The sequence below is a fragment of the Petromyzon marinus genome, chromosome 43, assembly GCF_048934315.1.
Source record: "Petromyzon marinus isolate PM22_M1 ecotype Great Lakes invasive population chromosome 43, UKy_Petmar_22M1.pri1.0, whole genome shotgun sequence".
Classification (NCBI taxonomy): Eukaryota; Metazoa; Chordata; class Hyperoartia; order Petromyzontiformes; family Petromyzontidae; genus Petromyzon; species Petromyzon marinus.
The window spans coordinates 5506600-5532209 of record NC_133709.1 but is presented as its reverse complement, the minus strand read 5'-3'; the positions used below and the strand labels follow the sequence as shown (position 1 = coordinate 5532209).

Sequence of the window (25610 nt, the reverse complement as noted above, 5' to 3'; positions counted from 1 at the left end):
GCAAGTTGTCATCTGGGCGCAACATGCGGATGGCCTCCTTCAGGTGCACGTCCTCGACGCGCTGGAACGACGTCCCGGTTGCGTAGAAGTGCAGTGCGATTTGTTGCTGAAACTGGGCCTTATCGGTCTTGGAGACGGCCGGCAGGGCGAAATACTTGATCGAGCTCTGCCGGCTCGAGCTGATGCCGGACACGGACGGCGCCTTCGCCTGGCGCGCCGGCTTCTTGTTGCGGTTGTACCAGTCTGGGCGATCCGCGTCCTCCATGCCGTTCATCAGCTTATGGAAAGGGGCGCATTTGTTCAGGTGCGTCTTGACCGACTCGCTCTTCTTGTGGTAGTTGATCAGCGTCTTGAAATGCTTGCAGACGTTCGACTTGGCGGTCTGCGGCTGATTGGCGTCGGTGAAATGCTGCCAAATGTTGCTCTGTGGGCGGCCGCGCTTCGACTGAACGTCGGCGACTTCCACCACGTCGCCGTCGACGTCACTGCTGGCCGCCAAGTCGATGAGCTCGTGGAGGACTGGCGAAGGGGCGCCGCCGTCGTGCTGTTGGTCATCGCCGCCGTGCGCACCGCCACTGCTAGGCATGGCGAGGGCGAGGCTGGAGTCGTCGGCGCTTGGGATGGAGTGGGTGGACATTGTATGGAAAACTTGGAATGGCAGCTTCCGACGAGTGACGAGCTGACGAAAGCCTGGGCGAGGGCCGAACGCACCGCGTGACTCACTCGCATGGCGGCTGAGCCCGGGCCCCGGCCCAAACGCCGCTAATAAAACCGAATAAAACCAGATTTGGGCAGGATCCAGGTGCTCCGGTTTTATATAAAAACCTATTAAAACCCGAATGAATAAAACCGGGCCGTGCCAGCCTTGCGTAATAGTAAGGAATTGGCACGTTCTGTTTATGTGACAAACTTTACTGATTGGCTGTGTCGGGTGGTGGCGGATTTAACGACACATTTATATTTACGCGATCTAACCCAGCAAAAAAAAACCTATATTGTTGATTATATTGGTCGCGAAAGTCTACGTGTTAAACTAAGTAGTTATATTTTTGACTCAAAACTTTCGTGACTGCAGGAATTCACATTCTTGGTTCTTTTGGTAAAGTCACGTGGATAGAAAATGAATTAAATCATGTTTTTTTCCCTTTTATTTTTCATTTTAATTTACTTTTAAATCTTTTATTTTATTTTCTATCTACGTGACTTTACCGAAAGAAACCAAGAATATAAGAAGTTATATCTTTAAATCTAAATTAAGTTATAGTTACTTCTGATCGGTGGATCGGTGAGATGGAGGGGTTGGGGAAAGAGGTAAAGCGAATGGGTGTGGCGAAGGTGGAGCCTGCGAGGGGTTGGGGCGGGGCCTGCGGGGGGTGGGGCGGGGCTATACGGGGGCGGAGCCTGTTCGGAGAAGGGGTGGGCGTGGGTGCCAGCGCGGTGACGTAACGAACGTGTACGTTGTTACATACAAGGGAGGGAGGAGGGGGGAGGGTGCTGCGCGCGTGTGTGTGTGGGGGTGGGGGCACGAGGAAAAGGGAGGGTCGGACGTGGAGGGGGGGGTGGCCGAGAGCGAATCGGATTAGCTTCGTGCGTTTCCGTCGAGGCTTCGTGCGTTTCCGTCGGGCTGCGCGCTCCTCCGTTGTTGGCTTCCTCGGGCGAACGTAAAACTTTAAGATCAACAGCCGCCATTTTGTTTGGAGGTTCTCTCGCCCGGGAGCGCGGTCTCGGCCGCCGGGACACACAGCCGCAGCCCGGCAGTCGCCGTCCGTTCTGCCGTTCGCCGTCGCCTCCGCGGTGCCTCTCCTCCCCTACCCTACGCGCGCTTAGCCGCGCGAGGAGGCTCTCCGTGGTCGCTCTTTTGTGTTTTGTTGAGAGAGGGCTGCCGCCGCCGCCGCCGTGGCCGCCTCGACCGCCGCCGCCGCGCTCCGTTCGCTGCCTCCTTCCATTGCACCCCGGCCGGAGAGCCGTCACCATTTTTTTTATTTTTTTTCCTCTCCCGTCTCGCTCGCTTTATATTTTATTTTTGAAAAACAAAGCTTAAGAATTATTTATTGATATTTTTTTCATTCTTTTAAACGAGCTTCGCGGATTCGATAACGGGTGGAGGGAGGTCGTGTGTGTGTGGGGGTTTTTTTTTCAGTTTTTTTTCTGGATTTCAGCGACGAGGTGATTACAAGGGAAGGCGGGGGGAGGAGATAAATAAATATAAAATAATTAATCAATAGCCCCTATATTTTATTTTTTCACCGTAAATCTCAAGTATAACCGTCGAGTCGTCCAGCGGAAGCAAAAAAAAATCAAAATTCTATCTCGACTCGGGGGGCCCCCCCTTTTACGCGTCCTTCATCTGCGGGCAAAGTAGTGTTTTCGTCGGCAGGGGCGCTAGGTGAGACGTAAGGCTTCGGCCTAAGCTTGGGCGTCCCCCGCGGGGCCCGTCTGTCCCTCCCGGCCCGGCCTCCCTCCCTCATCCCTCGGGAGGGTTGGACGATGCCCTGATCGGCCAGGACACGGGACGGCGAGCCGCCTCGCGGCTCTCTTCGCCGTCGTCGCCTTCGGCTGGTCGGCGGTGGGGAAGGAAGGCCGAGACAGGGGGGGGGGAACCCCGGCTACTCGCGAGAGGCAGAAGCTATTGGTTCTGTTCGGACGACGAGGAGAAGGAGGAGGAGGAAAAAAAACTCGACGACGAGGTTGGGGCTAGGGTGGGTGGGTGTGGGGGGGGACGGGCGTGCGGCCCCGACGAGGTGGACCGCACCGGCCATGGCTGCGTTGCGTACGGACTGCCCGAGGGGCCACTGATTTAAGGAAGAAGGAGACGACGACGACAACGACAGTAATTATCGAGTTGGATCAACGGAGACAGACGGCACTGTACGAGTGATTTGAGAGGAGGGGAATACGAGGAAGAGAAGGGAGCCAGGACGGTAGGGGAGGGTGGAGGAGGAGGAGGAAGACGCGCGCGCGCGCGAAGGCAAAGAAATAAGACGAGGATTTAAAAGGAAATCGCCACCAGCAACAAGTCTCGACGCAGGGACTCGGGGGCGACTGCGTTTTCCGAATGATCTCTGGCCGCGGTGAGACTGCTGCTGCTGCAAAATGGCCGAGAACCTGATGGACGGACCGCCCGCCGCCAAGCGGCCCAAGATCTCCTCGCCGACTCTCTCCGCCAGCGACGGCGCAGGTTGGTGGTGGGGGGAACCCCGGGTCGGCAGGGTCGTCTCAGGACGGGATAGGGACGATAAGGGAACGGGTGGCATTCGTTATCCCCCCCCCACACCCACCCCGACCGTCCTCTGTGCTGTGGCGGGAAGTTGAATTACTTGAATTCAGTGTGCGGGGGAGTATTGGGGGCTTTAAATTGGCCAAAACATGCAAATCGCAGGACCCTCCTGAAAGGGAGCCATGAACCGGGCTTTGTTGGGCAAATGCATGACATCGCATTTATTTCATGTTAAGTGCCAATGTTGTGAATGGTTCAGTTGGTAAAACTGCGACATAGCAGGCGTCTGTATGTGTTGCGAAAATGGTGTTTGTTGGTGTCGTCAGTGTAATGTTTGGTTGCATTGAACGGTGTGCATTGTAAATCCGGACCGTATGCTTTTTAGCCGATACGCTACGTGTGCACATTTATATACAGTACGTTCGGGTAGTCTAATGTATACAGTGCTATAAAACAGCAATTAAGACTTATGAGATTTTGGGCTCGTTGGCACAGATAAACGCTTTAAAGAGGCGCGATTGGTTTAGAATTTGCCAACGCCGAATTCAACGATGTTTGTGATGCGAGTGTTGCTAAGGTCCCATAACTGTGCGCGCGCGCTGGTGTCTCGTACACACGCGCGCGTGCTGGTGTCTCGTGCACACGCGTGCGCTGGTGTCTCGTGCACACGCGCGCGTGCTGGTGTCTCGTGCACACGCGCGCGTGCTGGTGTCTCGTGCACACGCGCGCGCTGGTGTGTCGTGCACACCAGCGCGCGCGCTGGTGTCTCGTGCACACGCGCGCGCGCGTTGCATTTGTGCACGAATCGAATGTTGCACGCGCGCTTGTGTTGGTGTTTTATGCACGTGCGCGTGTTTGCACGCGATTCCGTGCACCGCGCTGCCTTTCGCCTTCAAAGCTCTCCTCCAACCTTCTCACCCAGCAGCAACTCCACAATTGACCACCGGCTTCCACCAACATCCACACGGGCAACCGTTTCAGCGTTGCATATGTTATTCCACGTTGCTAATTTCCACCCCCCCCCCCCCGACTTGGCGCGCAGATACTGCCTTCGGCTCGGTGCTGTTCGAGTTGGAAAGCGAGTTGCCAGATGAACTCATCCCGTCGAGCGACCCCCTGTCCCGGCTGCCCAACGGCGGGGAGCCGGGAACCATGGGTGGCGGTGGCGCCACGTCCATGATGCACGACGCCGCCGCCAAGCACAAGCAGCTGTCCGAGCTGCTTCGAGCGGGCAGCACCTCCAACCTGGGCCCTGGCGGCGGTGCCGGTGCGGCCTCTGGAGCCGCCGGCTCAGCCCAGGGCCAGGCTGCTGGACAGTCTTCGGCATCCGTCGGCGCCGGGCAGCAACAACAACAGCAACAGCACAGTCCCAACGTGTCCACGGTGCTGGGCAATGCTGTGAAAAGCCCTGCGGCGCAGGGCGGCCTCACCTCACCTCCCGGCATGCTGGCTGGGGTAGGTGGGCAGGGAGGACCAGGCGGCCACGGGGGGCCCGAGCAGCAGCAGGGCCACCCTGGCTCTGTGGGCATGCAAGGTGGAATGCTGAATCCGGCGGTGAAGAATGCCATGAACTCTGGCATGGGGCAGGGCCACCAAACACTCCTGAACAGCAATGCGCAAACGATGATGCAGCAGCAGCAACAGCAGCAGCAGCAAGGCGGGCAACAGGGACAAATGCTGAACGGGCCCCTTTCGGCCAACAGCCTGGGGGGCATGGCTGGAGGAGCAGGAGGCCCCGCGCCTCCCCGTGCTGCCATGCAGTTCCAGGGCACGGTGGGAGCCAACAGCCTCCTGGCCGAGACCCTGGCCCAGGCGACGCCGGGGAATCACCCCGGCCTGGCGCAGTCTCAGGCCGGTGCCATGAACAAGGTAGGTGATGGCTCTGTGTTTTGCGTCTCATGTCCACCGCGAAAAGATACCTTCGTATTTGCTATTACCTTTTTTTCTCCCCCCTCCCTCCCTCCCTTCCAACTCGATGTTATTTCTTTTCGTTCTCAAACGCGCAACCAAATAGTGCTTGTGTTGGGTTGTAAAACACAGCACCACCACCCCCCCCATGACCACCCCTCACCCCCCACCCCCCTCTACTAACTCACGCCACTCCTCCTCCAGCTGCCCCCTCCTCCGTCCGCAGGACAAAGGAAGCCGCCGCTCACACGCGTATAACACGGGTGCTGCGTGCAGGAATATCATCGCGCCTTGTGCCACAGAGAACGGCGGGGGGGTTGGTGGTGGGTTTTTACCCCCCTTAGCTCGCGCTGGTTCATGCACACAACCTCTCGCACATGAGAGAGAGAGAGGGGGGGGGGACCCCTCCAGTGATGTCGTGAATACTAACTATTTACTACTGTATTTACTACGGCGGCCTGCTTTAGTTTGTCACTCGCAACGCACAAGTTTCGACTGGGGAGGGGGGGGCGCGTGTTTCAGACCATTGTGTTTAAAAAATGTTGGCCTCTTGCGTGTGTTGTATGCAAAGGACAACTTCGATTCAAACACGATTGCGTTTCTTTTGGACGTGGTGTTCGAGACGTGTATCCTCTCGGTGTGTGTGTGTTTTGTAAACATCGTCACTGGGGAGACAAAGGCGGCCTCGTGTGGTGTTGACCCACCCCCTCGTGTGCCGTGCCGGCCTCCATAGGTGCTCGCTAACAGCACTTGCCCCAACAGTCTGTTTAGGCTACACGGGGGGGGGGGGGGTGGGGGGTGAATCTTCGTCTTTGTTATTGCAAGTGAGTAAATGGGGACTAATTGAATGGGCCATGTTAGGGGGCGCGGGAGAGGTGGACGGGTACGAATGGGGGGAATGTTTGCTGCACTTCCACAGTGCTCTACTTTTGCATCGATTTTGGCGTCTATAGCGGCATTTCAATCCGCCAGACAAGAACCGTGAATATCTACAGATGTGCAAGTTATACGGACAGATAGTAAAGAAAAAGGGAAGGCCTGGAGCTTGTACGTGCACTTTGAAATTGCAATATTGATCGGTACGTTCCTCAAACACGTTATCCTTGTTACATATCTTTCCTCATACGACGGTGTTGTAATGACGAACATGCTGAGTTTATCCGTCCTTATTGGGGAGGTGGGGGATATCCTGAACGTGTGAGTGAGCGGTGCTGCTGGGCATTGGGGATAGCCACCAACCTCCTGGTGTCGGGATTCCCTCCTATGGGTGAACCGGTGGAGCTGAGAGAATCTGGCATTGCCTGGTGTCTGCTGCTGCTGCTTGAAACTACTGATGTGGTGTCTGCTGCTGCTGCTTGATGCGACTGATGCTGCACCAAGTGCCGATTCGTTGAGTAGCCACCACCATCAGCCGCCGCCGCTAGGCCCGGCGCTGCTCGCTCCGGGTTAGAATTTTCATGTCGGGATTAAGAGAGGTGAATTGCAGTGCCCCGGATTAGCCGTGTTGTGTATTATATAATGACGCGTGCATATGACTGTGTTATCGCCAACGGTATGCGCGCGCGTGTGTGTCTCTATCTTTGTGAGCGTGTTTTGTGTGTACCGTGTGTGTTTGGCGTCGATGCATGTTTGTGTCGGACGTGTGTGCATTTGCGTGAAATGAAACGTTCGCACGCGTGCAGTATCATTTTGCGGTGGGTTGCATGCGCGTTATAGCAGCCTGTGTAAAGTGCGTGCACGCATATGCGCAGACCCGTATACGTGCTTACACTTGCCTTACAATGCTCCTTTCGCGTAAGAATGTGGAACTGTGCATATGCGATGCAGCATATACACGAGGTGTGTAGTAATGCATAGCATCTAGTGTGTACTGTAGGTGCATATAGCAGCGCAGTATTGTATGCATTGCACGCAGCATACTGTACTTTAATGTAGCGAGTGTGTTTAGAACTGCCATTCACCAACCGGCTGTAAACGGAGATGTGAAGATTGGTTAGGGACCCCCCCCCAAATTCCCATCTTCATCCAGCAGTGGATGGACGAAAGCTTATCAATAATTAATATTAACCTCCGAATAGTGTGACGGCTTTGGAGGGCCCTCATCATCTAACAGTCGAATTGATGATGGCTGCGGATGATTAAACTCGTGACAAAATAAATGCGTCTACGAAGTAACCCAACAACACTTCATCTCTGCAGGCAAGGGGATTGCCGTGAAGGCATTTTTGAAGGGGGGGGGGGTGGATGGTTGGCGGTTTTTGTATTGTTATATAGGCACTGGGGAAAGCGTAGGCCTGAAACACGCACACACACACACTCGCAGCTTTAGAGGAGTCGGAGCAGCAGCGATTCGGGCCCGTGTGTGGGGTTGGGCATTGTACAAGTTTTTTTTTCACGAGCGCGTCTCGCCATTTTAAAGTGTTTACGCCCCGTGCTTTTAAAAGGCACGGCCTTGCTCGCCCACCCCACCCCAGTCCGTGGTGCGTGTGTTAATGCGTATGCCTGCCTCCGTGCGAGCGGGTGGTTGGGTGGGTGGGTCTGTGTTGCCTGTGCGTGATATCTGCTTGAGAGAGAAGTTGTGTAAAAACAAAGGAGCGAGCGGATCGGTGATGTTGACCGGCATTGTTGTCCGCGTTCGACCGGTTTTGGTGGCTCAGCCTAAACTGTGCCTTGCAATCGTGCGTTTCGGCCCACGCTTCCCCCAAAACGCATATGTTTATACCGTTTGCGATTAAAGGTGCCGGTTACATTGCATAGTTTGTCGGTGCGTTGAACTAAGTGTAAAAGCACTGGTTGGTGAAAGCGATTGTTGTTTGTGGTAGTGGATAGTGAGACCCTCTCCTGGATAACTAGAAATGTGTGTTTCTTACCCATATGCATTTTGGGTTGTTTTATCTGCATTCTCACCCATGCAATGTTTGAGGAGCAGAAAGTACAGTAGTTGATTATAGCACGTGCACCTTTTTTGCGTAGCTTGCAAAACGTGTTCGTCAGAGGTATTTTAGCATGGATCTGTGCTTATGACTTGAGACAATTTGACTGTGCAACGTGTATATATAGTTTCCTTGGTGTTTATGCATACACTGAAACTGCAAATAATTCTCAACGCATTTGTTGTGCATTGCAAACTTTAAATAATGAAGCGTGTAAGGATAATACGTATTTACAATTCAATGGTTGTAGCTCTTAGTTTCAGTTTGTACATTGTAAAGAGGCAAGCCTTTAATTTCCCAAACACTCCTGTCTTATTGTGAAAATTAAAAAATCTTGTTGGCACTATTGTGGGTAATGTGCAATGTCGAATTATGTATCCCAATGCAAAATTGGCGGAACATTTTGCAGGTTTTCAAATCTACATTGGTGATGGGGCTTGAAAGAGTTTTCGCACATTGCATGTTAAGCTTTAGCGAGTGAGGATTTCAACAACTACACATCCTTATTGCATGGATATTTGTTCGCGATTTAAAAGCAGTGTCTACTTCCAAAAAAAACCTAGTTTGGGATTATCAGTGAAACAAAATGGCTGCTGCCAGAATCTGTAAATAATGTTGGCACGTGCGAATGTTGTGCCGAATAGCATGGACCATCGGTGCGATGTATAGGCCATTTATGAGTAAATATTCCTACTGTAGAATGCTTACGGTCCCTTATATTTTGATGCACAGGTGAACGTAGTTTTCCTGCAGCTTGCATTAACTTAGACGACAATTTGCGGTGGTTAATTAGTTCTTGGATGTGAACAGATGTTGCTTTGCTTTTGTGGCTTGGCTAAGTGGCATAGGTGTGTGGTGTAAAATTGTTGGTGCACTGGATAATACCGAACTCTTCGTCTTTGGAAGCCTGCATCAGGGCACTTTATTGTTTGTGTTGTTGGAAAAATATTTGAACAGTAGTAGGTGTTCTCCACTTTGAAAACCATTCTGGAAAACAAGGTGTAGTATAAATGAGTGTAAACACACTTTGTAGGTATGTATAATTCTGCAAAAATGAGGCTGCACAGCGTTGACTAATTATAATATTTAAATGTTGTGTCCTAACAGGGTATCCTCCCGTCAGTCTATGCAATGCTCTACTTAACTAGCCCCTGTCAGTTCTGTATTCATTTCCTCATTCGCACTTCAGTGTGTTCCTTGTTGCACACGCTGAAAACCATCACTCACATGAACTCACTCGCTTGTAAAAAAAAAGTTCTCACGTGATTCTTGCTGTGTGCATATTGCAGATGACACCATCCATGGGAGGTGGCGCCTACGGCCAGCAGTACAACCAGGCCACCAACCAGCAACTGAGCGCTGCGGCCATGGGCAGCACGATGCAGAACAAGGGCGGCATGATGAACAGCATGCCGGGCTTCCCCAGCGACCTCAAGAACACCTCCATCACCAGCATGGCCAATATGGTGAGCGCCGTGGACGTATTCATCGCCACTCCTGCCGAGAGTGTTGCAGTGGCACACATCGACACTTGCGTGGAAATGTGTGTGTGTGTGGTGGCATTGGCACACCGGTTCAAGGTCCATCATCGATCCATACGAGAGAAGCCTTAGCTATTTGAAGTTTATGGGCCCAATAAAAGTGCACAACCGCAGATTTAATTTTCACTGATTTCTAATAAAGAGGGTATGGAATAGCAGTATCTCTACAAATTTCCTAATTTTTCGACACCAATGCCGCCATCCATGTGAGGCCTCGTTCATGCTGGATGTTCATTCAGCATATTCCCGCAATTAAAATTGACGGTAAAAGAGAGTTGACTTTTTATTTACAGGGAACATTTGCTGACATTGGAAATGGGAGTTGTCATGTTTTAACACTTTTTAATAGAAATCTTGGAAATTGGAATATTATTTGAAGATTAGAACACAAGTACAAATTTGAGTACTTAAATTTTTGAGGGGTGAAAAAATGCTGATAAGGAATCCCAACCGTTTAGATGAGTGGAAGATCCACACCATGCGTGCAAATTAATTGGCACTGTTGCATTGTGCGTGTAACTAACGCAGCAGACTATTGAGTGAACAATTAAATGTGGATTAATAGGTGTGTTTCTAAATATCTCCATTTCCCTAAACAAAGCACGATAACCAATGTTAACGACACAGATGTTCTTACTCTCTAAACGAGGCCGATGAAAACTGACTGAGGTAAGTCAATATCTGTAGGAATGCAGTGCCACTCATGGTTAATGAAAATGGTCTTTAGGCAGTGGTGTGGCCTTGCTTAAGCAAGTGTGAAAGTGAAGTTTTCTGCACATTAATGTTCCTGCTTCCCGTACCAAGAGAAGCGAAGTGGCAGCGTTTAAAGCGCAAAAGTGCTGTTTTTGACGCATTTTGTTTAAATAGGACCCATGTCAGCATTAATCGAACTAGGGATGTTGAGTATTCCTCCCACCTGCCATTTATTACACATGCATGCATTTTCTGACCAGCTTGACATTGTTGGTTGATGCTTAATACCTGGAAGTAAAATTTGTAGCTCTTTGCGACATCTCTCTCGATAAACGTCCACATGTAGTGCAGTTGGTTTGCTTACTCTGTATGCACAACAAAGTATAATTTTGCTGAATGTGGATTCGAATCTGTTTTGATAACTACATCCAGTGCTTCGAGGAGGGGTATGCACAGCCGTCCTCCGGCCATTGCTTATGATAGATGAATAAGGAGATATGCGAGGCAGTTCTCGTCATCCGCGGCTTGTGGGCTCAGTGGGAATGCTTTGCTGTAGGGAAAGTATTTTATGGACATTCGGAGTCTTTTTATGTATTTATGCTTGCGGTGTTAAAATTGCTGGCACGTGTTTTTCGTTTTGTTTGGTACGCTTCTTGTTATTGAACATACTTAGTGTTAGTAAGCAGTTTCCCATAAAATATGTTGGTGCAATTAAAATAGAAATATTGAAATGCTTTTTGAACAGGTAATTTAAGTTTATAAAAAAAAAGACATTTCATGTAGTCTTCAAGCAGGGAACCCAAGTTTATTCCAGATATAGCATTTATTCATTTTCTTAATAAGCAAGTTGTTTGCTGAACATATTGACCTTTTAACACTGCCGATTGAAGAATTGTAATACTGTGAAATGATTTAGTTGTAGTGCCTTTATCAGTAGTTGCACGTGTGCATGGCTGAATATGTTAACCGACAAACATCACTCAAAAGCTATTGCCGAGGTGGAAGGTAATGGCAACGTTGGTCTATTCGGGTATGAAATGTGGTAGGATAGTGTTAATTTAATACTTCACAACTCTAACATAGTGAGTGACAAAAGTTCAAAAACTAACCCCTCGCTGGAAGAGTCTATTGGCTTGAGGTTAATACCTGTATCAAGCTCTTGAAGCTAAAACCTCCGATGTGGTGCATTAAAGCGCTAGGCTTAACCACCGCGATCAAACCTTTTTTTACGTCAAGTGGTTTGATTTTTTTCCACCGAAGGCAAATATGGTTTCACAAATACCCCTGTTGTGAATTTGTGTTACTTGGTTTGGTCTTAGGCAGCTCCTGTGTCAAAAGGTAAACAGAAAAGAATCCTAATGTTCTACGAGGCTCATAGGTTGCTGTGTATCAAGAATTATTGGTACATTATTAAATGGAGGTCTTACCATGTTGACACCATCCTCAGCTCTGATCAGGTTCGATTGGCCTCTCATACCGTGGTTTCGTTGTAATTACATCATCCCTCGGTTGGATTTCTTTATAAAAACTTGTACTTTAGCATGTCTTCATTTTACAGGCAGTGTATGCATTGATACGTTGATGCATTTGTGTGTTTTTATGCAGTGTGTATCGGATACCACACATTTCAATCGAGTGATTGCATTAAGCAGAAAATCGATTGCTTGTTTTGTTAGGTAATTCTGTCAATAGGGTCAAGAAAGAGTGGAGCCCGCACATACATAATGTGTGTATTTATAGTTTAATGCAAAATTGATGTGCGCTCTAAAATAGTTGTGGTTTGGAAATCCCTGTAAGGTGTTGTAGGCTTTTATGCTCCATGTGCGTATGCAGCCGCTGTTGCCGACATTAACTCATGCACTGTACTCGGCACTGGTGGATGTGCACGTGAGTGCCATGCTTGGTAACATTGCGATTGAGCCAAGCTGTAAATAATATAGGGTTTTTTTTGTAAATATAAATGTATCATTAACCCACCACCACCCGACACAGCCAATTAGAGAAGTGTATCACGTACACAAAATTTGGCAATTGGTTACAACTTGAGCACAACGGTGTGTTAGAGACTAAACTCATAATATTTTCAATTCGAGTATGACGTTTCACTGGTGATTACAACCAGCTTCAGGTGATTTGCTAGAATTTTGATTCTGGAAAATTATATTTACGCATTCTAACCCAAAAAAACCTTTATGCATATTGGTCGAGAAAACCCACATGTTAAACGTAGCCAAACTGGCCTAGCACATGGCAGTGGAAGTGTCTTAGGATAAGTTGCTTGGATGGAAAATATCAGTACAAAATGTAGCAATTCAAGCAAGTTTCAGCTACGCAAATTTATATTGTTTCATCCATTGCTGAGTGTTTATTTCCTGAAAAGTTAATCCAGGCGGCCGGGGTTAAGTGGCCTAAAAATGCTTATCAAAGGAATGCATGTTTTTGTTGTTCACCTGACAATTAACTTTTAGCCATCATGTAGCAGACACATCACGCACAAAGATAAGTCCGCCGAGTTAATGTAAAGTAGCAGCGAGTTAATGTAAAGTAGCAGTGTGTCCCCGTGAGTTTTTTTTCATATTGTCTATATTTATCCTCTTGATTTGAAGCTTTCGTGACTGCAGGAATCCATCCTCTTTGGTTCTGTTTGGTAAAGTCATGTAGGTATAAAATAAAATGCTTTCCCACCTGATGACGGATGCTTGTGTTGCGCCCAAAACGTCGTGATTTATTTAATTTTATGCTTTCATGACTTTACCGAAAGAACCAAAGAGTATATATTTTTATCCTGTAATACTAAAATAATTATATAGCATGTGCATTTTGAAGTCACTCTCTAAAATAAATGAAAATGATCACACCAGTAAGGAATCGCTTTGGGCGATTGTTATTTGATCATCAGTGGACTGTTAATTCCTGGAGTTGGCCTTGGATAGCCTATTTTGTTCTAATGTGTACAGTCAATAGGCGTGCCTTAAATGAGGATGTGGTTGAGTCTGCATACCCACTTTTTCATCTTTAGATAAAAAGGCTGTAAGCTTACTGTGATGCAATAAATATTTACATTTATGTTTACATCTGTGCTCAGGTCAAACTCATTGGCTGTCCCTTCCTGCTAAACTTTTAAGACCTTGGGCCAGATTCCCATCTTCACGAAACAGGCCAAATATATTACTTTGGTGATTTGTTCCATAGTAGGGAAGGAGGTGTCGGTGCATTTGACTAATATGAACATTTGTTTAGGTATGAACCTGGCTTCTCTGAGATTATTCAAACTGGGACACATGTTAAGTTGCGAGCTTTTGAGGCTGTGGAGCCCATTGCCTGTAGGATAAACTGCACCTGAGCAGTGGCATGATTGACCTGTCATTGACGACCCCTTAATCAGTGTCTCAGGGGCCTGCACCTTTTCAGATGGAACTTGTTAGCATGTATATGTTGGCGACGAAGGGAAGATATGTGTTACTCACAACTCACTTGAGTAAGTGCAATTAGATTAGCTGAGTGTTGTGATTGATTAAGAGGCGGCTTCAGTGGTATTTCCCGTGCTCACCTCCGCTTGTTGGCTGTCTGCACGTGCACGCTGCAGTCAGTCATTCACATACTTGTGTTGATCAGTGTTAGTGTTTTTTAGGGATAGCCTTTAGGCTGAGCCAACTTCTCTGAAAAGCCTAGACTTGTCTTTTTACTGGTAAGAATATGGAAAAAGTGGTGGACCCGCTGACCTATATAGGAAATCCCAGATACAAATTGATAACATTTTTAACTGGAAATGCTGCACTTGGGCATATTGCTTGTCCAAAATATTTAGATTCTTCACTCGCAGAATTTGTAAGGTTAAAATATGGAGACAGTTTGATTCCTTTTAATTTAAATTGTACCCCTACATATTTCTGGAGCACCAGTGAATCGCCTGCTTAAATCCGTCTGCGTTTGTCCTTTTTACTTTTCGCTGCGTGTGCCTGATCCTCTTGCCCTTTGACACCACCGCACACACTCTCACTATCCCAGCCACAGCAGGCGGGCGGACTGGCTCAGCCTCCCGCGCAGGGCCTGGCCTCCACGCCAGCGGCCGACCCCGAGAAGCGCAAGTTGATCCAGCAGCAGCTGGTGCTCCTGCTGCACGCGCACAAGTGTCAGCGGCGCGAGCAGGGCAACGGCGAGGTGCGGCCCTGCAACCTCCCGCACTGCCGCACCATGAAGAACGTGCTCAACCACATGACGCACTGTCAAGCCGGCAAGTCCTGCCAAGGTGAGCGCGCGTCCGCCTTCTGCTGCCGTTGTCCGCAGAGTTTTTTTTTTTCTAGGATGCTTCCCTCTATCAATTGAAGGGAGCAGGGCCTTTGCGTGCACGGCAATTGGCAATTGGGAGGGAGAGGTGACGTGCAATCTGCAGGCTTGTTTCTCTTGAGGTGACAACGGTTCACTTGGCAATATTTTGGTTGAGGAAAATTTTGCAGGACCCTCCTGGAAAAAAAACGTCTTTAAGCTCGGTGAGGCTTTTTACTGTGTTAACAACCATTATAATAAACATAATCATAATGATGCAATAGCATTTCAAGCTGCATGGCCAGTGTCAAAAAGCCCATTGTTTCCAAAGTGGCTTCTCTGCATCACACTTCTTGGTTGTGTTCCTGACAGACCTGCGCACTATATATTGGAGAGTCCTGTTCTCAAAAAACTAGTGTCGATCAGCTATGCCTCAGTTGCTGGCATGTACCGTGGACTGCATGCTCGTTTGCCAAAATGGTTGTTTAGATTTTCAGGTTGTAGCCAGCAGCTGTAGTTTTGCATGTAATTTGTATTTTCGCAAGTTTCCTTCGGCTTTTGCCCTCTGCACTCTATTTTGTCACGGACTTCTAAAGTTTTCTGTGCATCACAAGGTAGTTCCATCTTGAGTAGGTGTAACCTTAAATAGGTCCATGCATAGACCGATGCTTGGAAATTACAGTTTTGTGGTGACCCTCTTTGCCATTTTTACTTGAGAGGGCCACTCACTGGTCGACATTTCTCAAGGATAAATACGAAAGAAATACCAATGTTATGTATTTTAATTGCTTGTTGCAATTCGTGCAGTCAAACCTGTTGCTTTAGTGAGTGAGTCCTATGCGTTAGCCATATTGGTAAAATTATATGTGGCCAACTCAGACAGTCTAGTAAACGATTTGGTTTTACATTTTCAGTCGCACAAACGTTACTGACTAAGCCAGAAGTGGGAACACTGTAACATCCTGTGCCAAATCAACGCTGCAAACAGTAGCATGTGTGCTTTTGAGCCCCAAATTTTAACACACCCATCAGGTGTTTACTTTTAGTCAGCGGGTGTTTCAATATCCTTGGATGACCGTGAATTGTCGACTCAAAAACGACCTCAATTTAAGAGGCCGAGATCAAATAAGGTTCCTATATCCAGCAGGAAGGACCAAAATCTGCAATACAACTTTTGGCCAATCATAGCTCATTTTAAATAACTCTTAAGCTTAAGGAATTCTCGGTAGTTTTTCTGAATAGTTGAGTCAGCATTCCTAGGCATTGATTCGTTTTTGAAAGGAAGTTTTTACATTGCAGTGAAAAAGGATTGTTCCCGCTGTAATAATATCCAAAACTGGCAAGTGAAGCAAGGATGGTATTATGGTTGAAACTTTATTTAACTATTGAACTTTTTTATTTTACCCCAGGTAAGGCACAATGCGCTATATAGCTCTTTCAGAAGCGACCTGGCCTCAAATGATTGTTAAACGAAGTGGCTTATGTGGAAATTTAAAGTAGCCAAATACTCTAAATGCACGTTGATTCTAAATGTGGAGGGGAAACCCAGAGGACCTGGAGAAAAATCCACGCGACAAGGGAGAGAAGATGCAAACTCCAAATAGACAGGTGTCAGGGTCGGGCTCAAACCCACGTCCTTCCTGCATGCCAGGCTAGGAAGTTAATATCTCGCCACAGTGGCCCCCACATGATGATTGGATATTAATCCAAGGTTATGCCGGCACCTTTTGCCTAAGAGGTGTCCACATGCACCTTGCTGACTTGGCAGCGCGCACGCACGCACCTCGGTTCGATCATGCGTTTACTAACCGCGATGGGGCTCTTCCTTTTGGCAGTGGCTCACTGCGCGTCATCGAGGCAGATCATCTCCCACTGGAAGAACTGCACACGACCCGACTGTCCTGTGTGCCTCCCGCTCAAGAATGCGGGAGACAAGCGTAACCAGCAGTGTGAGTATCAAGATGGTCACGTACGGACCCATTGACTGTTTACCTTGATTAATGCTTGCAATGCAGAGGGGGGGGGGGGTTGCTTTTGATAATACGCTCAAATCCACGTGACAAAGCTACAGCCAATCGTGAACGCATTGAATTTTTTAACGTATAATATTTTCAGAGTCGTTTATATGCTGTTACATATTTCAAACTTTATTGTGCTTGTTGTGCCTGATAATCGCCGCTATTTGCACAATGTTCTTGTGGCAGGTTACAAGACACCTATTGTTGTGCAAACCTCTTGTAATTTGCATATTGGCACTATATTAATTGGTTATATATGTTGAATATACATATATACTGGCCTTTTTAATAGTGCATTAAGGTCCTGGTAAAGTAATATACCACGGTGTGTAAGATTTAAGAGGGTATCTTGTGACAGATTCGGGTCCGTTTTGACTGTGTTTGTAATATTACTCGAACAGTCAGCCATTTTATCCTAAGCCATTTTGCAGTGGACTCCAAAAATGAAGGACAGTGTTTTAGACCTGTATTATTTTTTACTTTTTTCTTTCCCAAAGTGGCACTTGCATTCTATCAAAGTAAATGTTCTTAGAATAGTCTGTTGCTGTACTCACATGCCCTGTTAATGTCCCAATAACACTTAATATGCACATGGAAACTTGCCGTATGAAGCTGTATCGAATGAGTTGCCATAGGCAAGGACAGCGAATTGCCACCGGGTGGATTACACCAGTAGAGTGGATCTTATTTATTTTTGTTGCCTAAACTGAGAATATTTGTACTCGCGTTGCATAGAAGAGTGATTTCCGAGATGAATGAGCGTGGTTTAGCTCTGATGCACACATTGCGTCATCGCTCGTGTGGTTTTGACGAGGTTCTTGACGAGAAACTGAAAATGGCTGACTTTCGGTATTTGTTGCCTGGGGCACAGGGTGCGATGAACAGGTTCACGTGCCGGCAAAGTCTTGCCCTTCTGACTTTCTCGTGCGCACGCGATAAACCAAGACTGGGAGACAAGGGTGGTCCACGGGTGTGGCATTGGCCACATAACCCTGACACTTGCTCCGCACCGGCCACATAACCGTGACACGTGCGCCGCAGCGGCCACATAACCGTGACACTTGCGCCGCAGCGACCACATGACGGTGACACGTGCGCCGCAGCGATCGCTAACAGTACCTGTCCCAGAGGTGTGCGAGGCCGAGTGGGTAAACTTTGTCTCGCTTGTGTGTGTGTGTGTTGTGCAGCCCTGCTGGGCGCCCCGTCGCTGGGTGTGAGCAGCTCGGTGAGCACGGGTGTTATGGGTCAGCCCAGCACGCCCGGTCTCTCGACGTCAAACCCCATCGACCCAAGCTCCATGCAGCGTGCCTACGCCGCACTGGGCATCCCGTACCAGAGCAGTCCTCCCCATGTGGCCCAGCAGCAGAGCGCCAATCGAGCCATGAACAGCATCAGTGAGTATACCTTCAAGATGACGATTGTTTGCTAAAAATCCATCCGGTGTAAATTCATTAAAGAGACGATTACTTGGATAATTTTCCTTTATGGTAGTGAGCATTCACCGAGTTCTAAATGATGGATTCGAATGTGGATTATGGACTCCTGCCAATTAACAGCAGTATTCCTCAGCAGGTGACTTGCTGAAAACTAATACCATACGAATGTAACTTGAAATCGACCAAATAAATATCTACATAACATAACGTAAATTGGCTAAAATGCCATTTCCTCCAAACAGGCCAAAGTAATTTTAATTTAATGCAGACCCATCCACTTAATTTATGTGTAAAAGTTCCATTGTTTTTTTTTGCATAAAATACATTGTGTAATACACACCATTTTTATAAATATAACTTGAAAAGTCACTGCTGTAATGACTCCATAGGTAGGCCTCCAAAATCTTAACTTTGAAAATGATTAATTTCATGTCTAGCATACAGACTTGGAATATATCAATCCTCACACCATCAAAACCAACATGAACAACCTACTTTTCAGTAGTATTTGTAAAGTATATATTTTGAAGCAACTGCTCAATGCACAACCGCACATCCAAAATTCACACTAAATCTACCCATTGTGCAATTTAAATAAGCAACAGCATGTGGTAGGGCTCTGAATTATTTAAGTGCTGATGTCGGTTTGTGTTCGCAATCAACTAGAGGAATAACGTAAGTTGATGATAGCAATGGGAGCTGTCGGTTCTTAATTCTCACCACGCCACCGGTAAGGAGTGTTGTGATTGTGACCGCTGTTTCCTCAATTTGTGCGTATTATAATAATCTCATGTCTATGGCCTGCCCCAATGTTTTCTCGATTTGTGAGGAAGAAATGGCAATGCGCGAAACCCAAGCACCAGAAACATGCCTCGTTGCATGCAGATACTCGCATTACAGAGAGCAATAAGCGTTTAGTGTCCCGTGAGAATGTTTTCTCCAGATAAAATCACCCTCGAGTTCAAATTAAGTCATCCTTTTCATTGTTAGTGCACGTGGTGTTTAGGAGTTAATGACATTACTATTTCAATTGGTAATGCTTGATAAATCACATGGTTTTATAAAACAATATGATATTATATCTATAATTGCATTGTTTACTACCATCGGTATTCTTTATAAGCAACTTAATGCCTTTATTAGAGCTGTGTTTGAATTATTAGTTATGAAGTCTACTGTTGGGGTTTCTTATGATTGCGTTAAAAACATTAGTTTTAATCTCCCAGTGGACATTCATCTCTATTCAAAACATTGTATTATAACTTGCACGCCACAGACTGGATGTTGACCTAAGTTCAGTTGAACCGTTTCTTGAAATATAAGAGAGGTTACTGCAAGATATGAAAATGTAACAGGTGTTAAAACGGTGTAACTTATTTTTTGTATTTGAATGCATTTCTAAGCCTCAAATCTACTAATTGCATGAATACCTTGGTAAATTAATTTGGAACCATGTCAAAGGTTAACTGTAAATGTAATGTGCTCAAATGCCTTATTTTCATATTTACCATGTAAAATACTGTGAAAATATGAAGGCGCCACCATGAAAAGCGTGTGTTTTCATGCATTTCTTCACAGATGCCAACCAGATGGGTGGTATGGGCACTGGCGGAATGGGCATGTCCAACTCCAATCAGTCGGGTAGCATGATGCAGGACCCTGGCATGCTGCCGCCCATCGGATCCCAGAGGTATGGCAGTAGTGCATCCGTCCATTGTCCTTATCACTTTGCCCATCGCAAAATCTCTGTTGGGTTCTGCTTTGTCGAGACAATTGCCTGGAACTTGTCATCGTTAATTTTGTTTTTTTTGTGTGTCCGTCTGTGTGTTATAGCCCAATGGGTGGGGATAACGGGCAGGCCGGAGGTCTTACGGCAAGTGCGGCCACGGCTGCCCCCAGCACAGGCGTGCGCAAGGCCTGGCACGAGCACGTCACTCAGGACCTGCGAAATCACCTGGTGCACAAGCTGTAAGTACCTGCACCCTGCACACTTTGACTGCAAGCACACCCATTATCTGACCACAAGCACTTGAGGTGCTTGGCCTGTTGGACTCCATTAAAAGCCCCCTTTGGAAGAGAAACCATGGGAATTGCAATGGGTTGCAGTCAGTTTTTGATCAACTGTACTCACTTTATCCATGATGTTGTTAAAAGAACACAGAACTGTATGCGTATCCTTAATTGCACGTTTATTTATCTTTATCCTCTACTGCCGACCCCCGTTTTAATGTTATTCACAACATGTATTTAACTTATATTCTTGGTTCTTTCAGTAAAGTCACATTGAAGGGAAACAATAAAATAATAAAAATATATATATAAAACCAAAAAATTATCACGATGTTTCGACTGCAACACAAGCAGTCATCATCAGGTGTGAAAACCAACGGCAAGAACATTTTAAAGAAGTGGCGGTATTTATTTATTTTAAAATGTTAGCGCCACGGACAGCGATTTGACAGTTTGTTTAGATGGACGAGTCCATCTATGTTCGGAAAAGAGGAGGGGGTAGACGAAAAATGAATGTATGCTGTCTGAAAGCCACCGTAAGCGTGAACAATTAATTAAGACCCGAAAATGTTTATTAAATCCTTCCAATGATTGCTAAGCCAGAATCTATCTTCTCGGTTGAAATTGTCTGTGTTTGTATATGTGGATAGCCTCATGAACGAATCTCTCATGGTAGCCAGATGGCTTGCAAAGAACGTCGTGAGAATTTAATTGTTTTATATATTTTTTATTATTTAATTGTTTCCCTTCAACGTGACTTTACCGAAAGAACCAAGAATATGAATCACTGCAGTCACGAAAGCTTTAAATCAAAAATGTATTTAACTTATTATCCGTCTGGCAGTGTCCAAGCCATATTCCCCACGCCGGACCCAGCTGCACTGAAAGACCGGCGGATGGGCAACCTGGTGGCCTACGCCCGCAAGGTTGAAGGGGACATGTACGAGTCTGCCAACAGCCGGGTATGGTGTGCCCGCTCGCGCGGTCATCCACCCCTTGTGGGTGAACATCTCCTCCGCTTGCCCTTCAGCAGCGTATGAATGGCATATTCATGTGCATGCCAAAGTGGTAACACGTCGTGTTTTTGTGCGCGGTGTCCTTGCAGGAGGAGTACTACCATCTGTTGGCGGAGAAGATCTACAAGATCCAGAAGGAGTTGGAGGAGAAGCGGCGGTCACGCATGCAGAAGCAGATGATGCAGAACCCTGCTAGCATGCCGACCATGAATATGTCGCCGGGACAGGCCATCCGACCGCCCAGTAAGAGTTCTAAGTGCATATTGCCGGATAGGCCTGTAAACCTTTGGCTCCAGTAGGGCTATTGTGCACACATGGTGTTTTAAGGGCACCCTGTGAGACGAATAGGTGAGCATGTGTGCACACTTGGGAAAGGTCCTAGTGAAGAATATATATGTCCATGTGTGTTTAACACGTAGAAGAATGTCCATGTGTGTGTGTTAACATTGTGTATCGGCAAGCAACTAAAATTCCTGGATGCGGTGCGATTGAAGTGACGCGATTCCTAATGGGCACCACATCGGACCATATCATGGACAGAAATGTAATTGTTGATCAATGTGGTGAACCCAAGAGGGTTATTTATGGGGAGGTCCTTATCCAGCAGTGGACCTAACAAACGGGATGTACAAGTACATGCACAGCATAGTGGGATTAATGTTTAACTTCCAAATAAACTTTTCGAAAAATCAACCCTATAACTAAATGCAGCCATATTTAGCTTTTGGTGGCTGTACAACAAGCAGTGACGGAACAAAATAACTCCCTCCTTATCCATAAGAGAGCCTTCTGGAAGATTCTGATAGCATTGGTGCCTTCAGTCATGGCGAGGCGTGTACAGGCATGTCCTTTGTCTTCAACCATCTCCGTACTGAATGCTTTATTTATAGGGTGGGGGGGGGTCTAAAAATGACATTATCTTTAAAGGGTAATTTTATTCATAATGTAAAACAAAAAGTTTACGTTGATATTTTTTTTGTGCAGATGGGCCAATGTCCGACACCGGTATAATGCATACAACTGCTCCAAGCACTCCAGGGGTGCCTTCTCAGCTGCATGGTCGCATGCCAGCTCCACCAGGTACTTGCCAGTTCACGGAGGGGCCATCCGCAAGCTCATTCAGCTTCTATGCTCCATTATTTTATTAAGGAAATTAATAACACAATTATTCGTCAACGGTGTGGTTTCCTTGTTTCGTCAAGGATGAGAGTGAGTGGACGAAAATCGTCATGCATGACGGCAATGGCATGGCCTTATTGATTACAGTGCACTGAGGAAGACGCTCGTGGCAAAAAACTATACTATATGTATAAATTTTTTTTAACGAAGTTCACTGATTGGCTGACCTCAATATGGGAGCAAATTGAACATCCCTCGCACACCAAAATTTAATAACTGAAACGCACTAAATTTCAACTGCTTTAGTTGACTAGACTAAGAGAAGGACGAAATAAAATCCAGACTAATAGCAAAAGAATGCCAGAGATTCTTGTAGACTAGGCTTAAGACCAAAATAATAAGGCCAACTAAATTAACACTTGTGCACACAGCTCTGTGTAGCCATCTAATCCTGCAAATCTGCGCTGTAAAAACTGTTTTGAGCAAACTCTATCCAGTGTAGAACTTTTGAGTAAGACACCTGTGATGATGTTGGCACGGTGGCATGTCTCCCCTTGTAATGCTGTTAAGGTAAGGGATGGGTGGTTGATGCAGATGAGTGAAATTGCCCAAACTCACTTGGCTGAGAGTTGCATGCAATTGAACGTCTGTGCAAAAGAGCTGTGCATAGCTCATCGGATTCTTGTGTTTTGTCTGGTATAACAGGAGTTGGATAATAATAGAATTATCCTTTTGGTTGAGCATGGATGGAATGACTGAGTTGTCCTTCCCCTAATCATTGCTGCTTTGTTTAAATGCATAGGTGAAGAGAAACACATTAGTTAATAAAAGAGATATCTGGTAGTTTAAAATGTGAAAAAAAATGTATTGGAACACTGCTCTGTATGACAGTTGCGCTGCAGAATGGGAAGGACAAGTGCCCTCTGCTGAGAGGTTTTGATGCCACTTGCCTTGGTTAAACCATTTCTTTTATCCACAATATTTAGTACCCACTTCATTTATAATCCATTCCCAGTCCTTAGATGGTACGATAGGTCTTGTTTGACTAAATTAAATGCACAGTTTGGTATTAAACCTACAATTCATTACAATTTTAATGAGTAATTCAATTTGTGATGTACATTTAATTGTTTCTGTTGCGCTTCATAATTAAGTGTCTTCCGGCATGTTAAACTGCCTTGCACTCAAGTATAACATACAATTTAAATGTAATTGAGAATCATTTTTTGAAATACATATTTCCACCCACTTGTGGAGTGATCGCTAATTGATGGCCCAGTAGGGACCAGCGCGCAGGACTGTGAGAATGAGACAAGTGTTGCCATTGCTTCTGGAAGCCCGCTTGATATGGGGTAGACTTTGTGCATGAAGCGCGATCACCAATTCCTCTGCCACTGCGTGGAGAGCAAATGTTGGTATATTATAGCCTTGTACCAGTATATCATGACCAGGTGGACCCACCCCTTAATTTATTCATTGGTATGCATTTGAAAGCTCCCATGCTTGTTCACAAGATTTGGCCATTGTGTCCTGAATGTGGTTACAGATATTGTGAGTTGCCTCCAATTATGTCACTTACTGTGGGACAAATTGCTTCCAAATCTACTGTGGTGGGTAAATTTTAAATGTGCCAGATTTATGCCACCATGTCCCTGAAGGGTGCTTGTATTCTAATTGATCGTTTCTGCCCATGGAACTTTTTTTATGAACTCTCACATCTGAAAAATTAACTTCTGCAAATATGTGGGCATGTACTGTGTCTTGTACTTTTTTGACCTGCATTTGCAGTGAATCTTTACATGTTGGTGTTGATTGTGGGACGTCAGAGGAGTGCCACGAACTCGGACAAATTAGTTGCTCCTGGAGTGGGTGAATTAAATTTTGGCTGGCTGTTTTGTGAGCCACTCCACATTGCCCTTGTGGAGTGTGGTTAGTGTAATAAATATTAGGTTATGTAGTATTTTGTTTATCATAGAATACAAGTGGCCGCATTGGGTTAAGGGGACAGACTGGTCTGCCACGGGGTTTTCATATTCCCCATGCCAGGTGTGGGCAGTAATGCCAATATGAATATAATAGAATTAATTTGCACTTTAATTAGGTTTACTGGGCACGCCTGACGTGGGGAATTTTTCAAATCCCGTGGCAGAATGCAGTGTCCCTTTCGTCACTTGGGAGCCTTGGGTGCTTTTGATGTAAGCTTCATTTACATTTATTCAGTAACTTGGTGGTCGTTGAAAATCCAGGCCCCGATCAATTAATCTAAAACAACTACATGCAACAAACTGCCCAATAGATGTTGTCCAGCACTGATATTTTTTAGTTTTTTTAATTTGTAGTTTCCAAGAACCTTAATTGCCAAAATGTGTTTTGCGGCATTATCACTGGAAACGAACAATAATACTTCAGAAATAATGAAAGACCTATTGGGGAAAACTGGCGAAAGCAATTAATTGCATGCAGCGAGTGCTCTTTTAAATTTTCCTTGCCGAACTTGTAACATTTGTAACTTTGCATGGCAGTCTTGTGTATTGGGTACCATACATTACTATGTATTATTTCCGTGTATCAGTTATAAGTGCAGTGAAACTTGAGATACAACAGTGCGATGCCTTTGTTACTTGAATGAATTAATTATATGTTATTTGTCATAGCAACACACATGTGAATGTGACATCTGCCATCTCAAATCAGCAGGACCTGGGCTCGGAGCTTGGCGGGGTCCGGCGTGGCACGGTGTGGCGGCGGGTTCTGAGTTTGCCGGCGCTGTTGGTGCTCGTGTTCCCGCAGGACCCGGGGGCCAGTTTGGGCAGATGCCCCCGATGGCAGTGCCACCAGCCGTCCTCAACCAGCGCTCGACGCCACCACTCAACCACCCCAATCAGTTGAACCAAATTAACCAAATGAATGCTATCAACCAGGTGAGAGCCGCGACGGCCGCTGATCGCTACAGGAATCCCCCCCCCCCCACCCCTCCCCCCATAAGTTGTCGCATTTTCGTTGTTTCACATATACTTTGCTGATGAATTGAGGAACGTGTATTTCCTTGTGAGTTTAATGTTTTGCATGTGTTCTTAAAAATAAGCTCCAAATAGGAATGCACATGGTGATAACAGACTATTTTGCGACGTTATACAGTACTGTACGCGCATAGCACGTACCAAGTGCGGAGGGAGGTGAGCTCTCGACGTGCTACGCGGTAACAGGACGAAATGAATCCGCGACAATTACAATTAATGTTCACGTGGTACGCCCCTATGTGCGTACAGTACACTATTTGTCGCAAAGTAGCTGGACTCGACAATGTAGAGGAGTTGGAGATGGTGGAGTAGCGTGAGTCCCAGCTAGAACAAAAAAGCAAGCCGATTAAATTATACCACCACAAGGAATATGAACTGGCCTGAGCACAGCTTTCTTTGTCACTGTTCTTAAGGCCTGGCCTCAGGAATAATG

General features: G+C 46.5%; 1 protein-coding gene across 7 annotated transcripts in view; it reads left to right on the top strand.

Annotated features, from left to right (window-relative positions):
• The first annotated feature begins 1580 nt into the window (after nt 1-1580).
• LOC116951439 (CREB-binding protein-like) overlaps nt 1581-25610 on the top strand; it is a 50075-nt gene continuing 26045 nt past the window's right edge. For 2 of the 7 annotated variants that reach the window (XM_032970047.2, XM_032970048.2), the window contains exons 1-12: nt 1581-3178; nt 4260-5086; nt 9348-9524; nt 14301-14541; nt 16394-16507; nt 17764-17970; nt 19591-19702; nt 19846-19980; nt 20867-20984; nt 21128-21281; nt 22023-22118; nt 24852-25078. In XM_032970047.2, the coding sequence (XP_032825938.1) occupies nt 3094-3178; nt 4260-5086; nt 9348-9524; nt 14301-14541; nt 16394-16507; nt 17764-17970; nt 19591-19702; nt 19846-19980; nt 20867-20984; nt 21128-21281; nt 22023-22118; nt 24852-25078 (2493 nt within the window). In that variant the 5' untranslated portion in view covers nt 1581-3093. The remainder of the gene's footprint in view (nt 3179-4259; nt 5087-9347; nt 9525-14300; nt 14542-16393; nt 16508-17763; nt 17971-19590; nt 19703-19845; nt 19981-20866; nt 20985-21127; nt 21282-22022; nt 22119-24851; nt 25079-25610) is intronic. The other 5 variants (XM_032970050.2, XM_032970045.2, XM_032970051.2 and 2 more) reach the window with 3 other exon arrangements.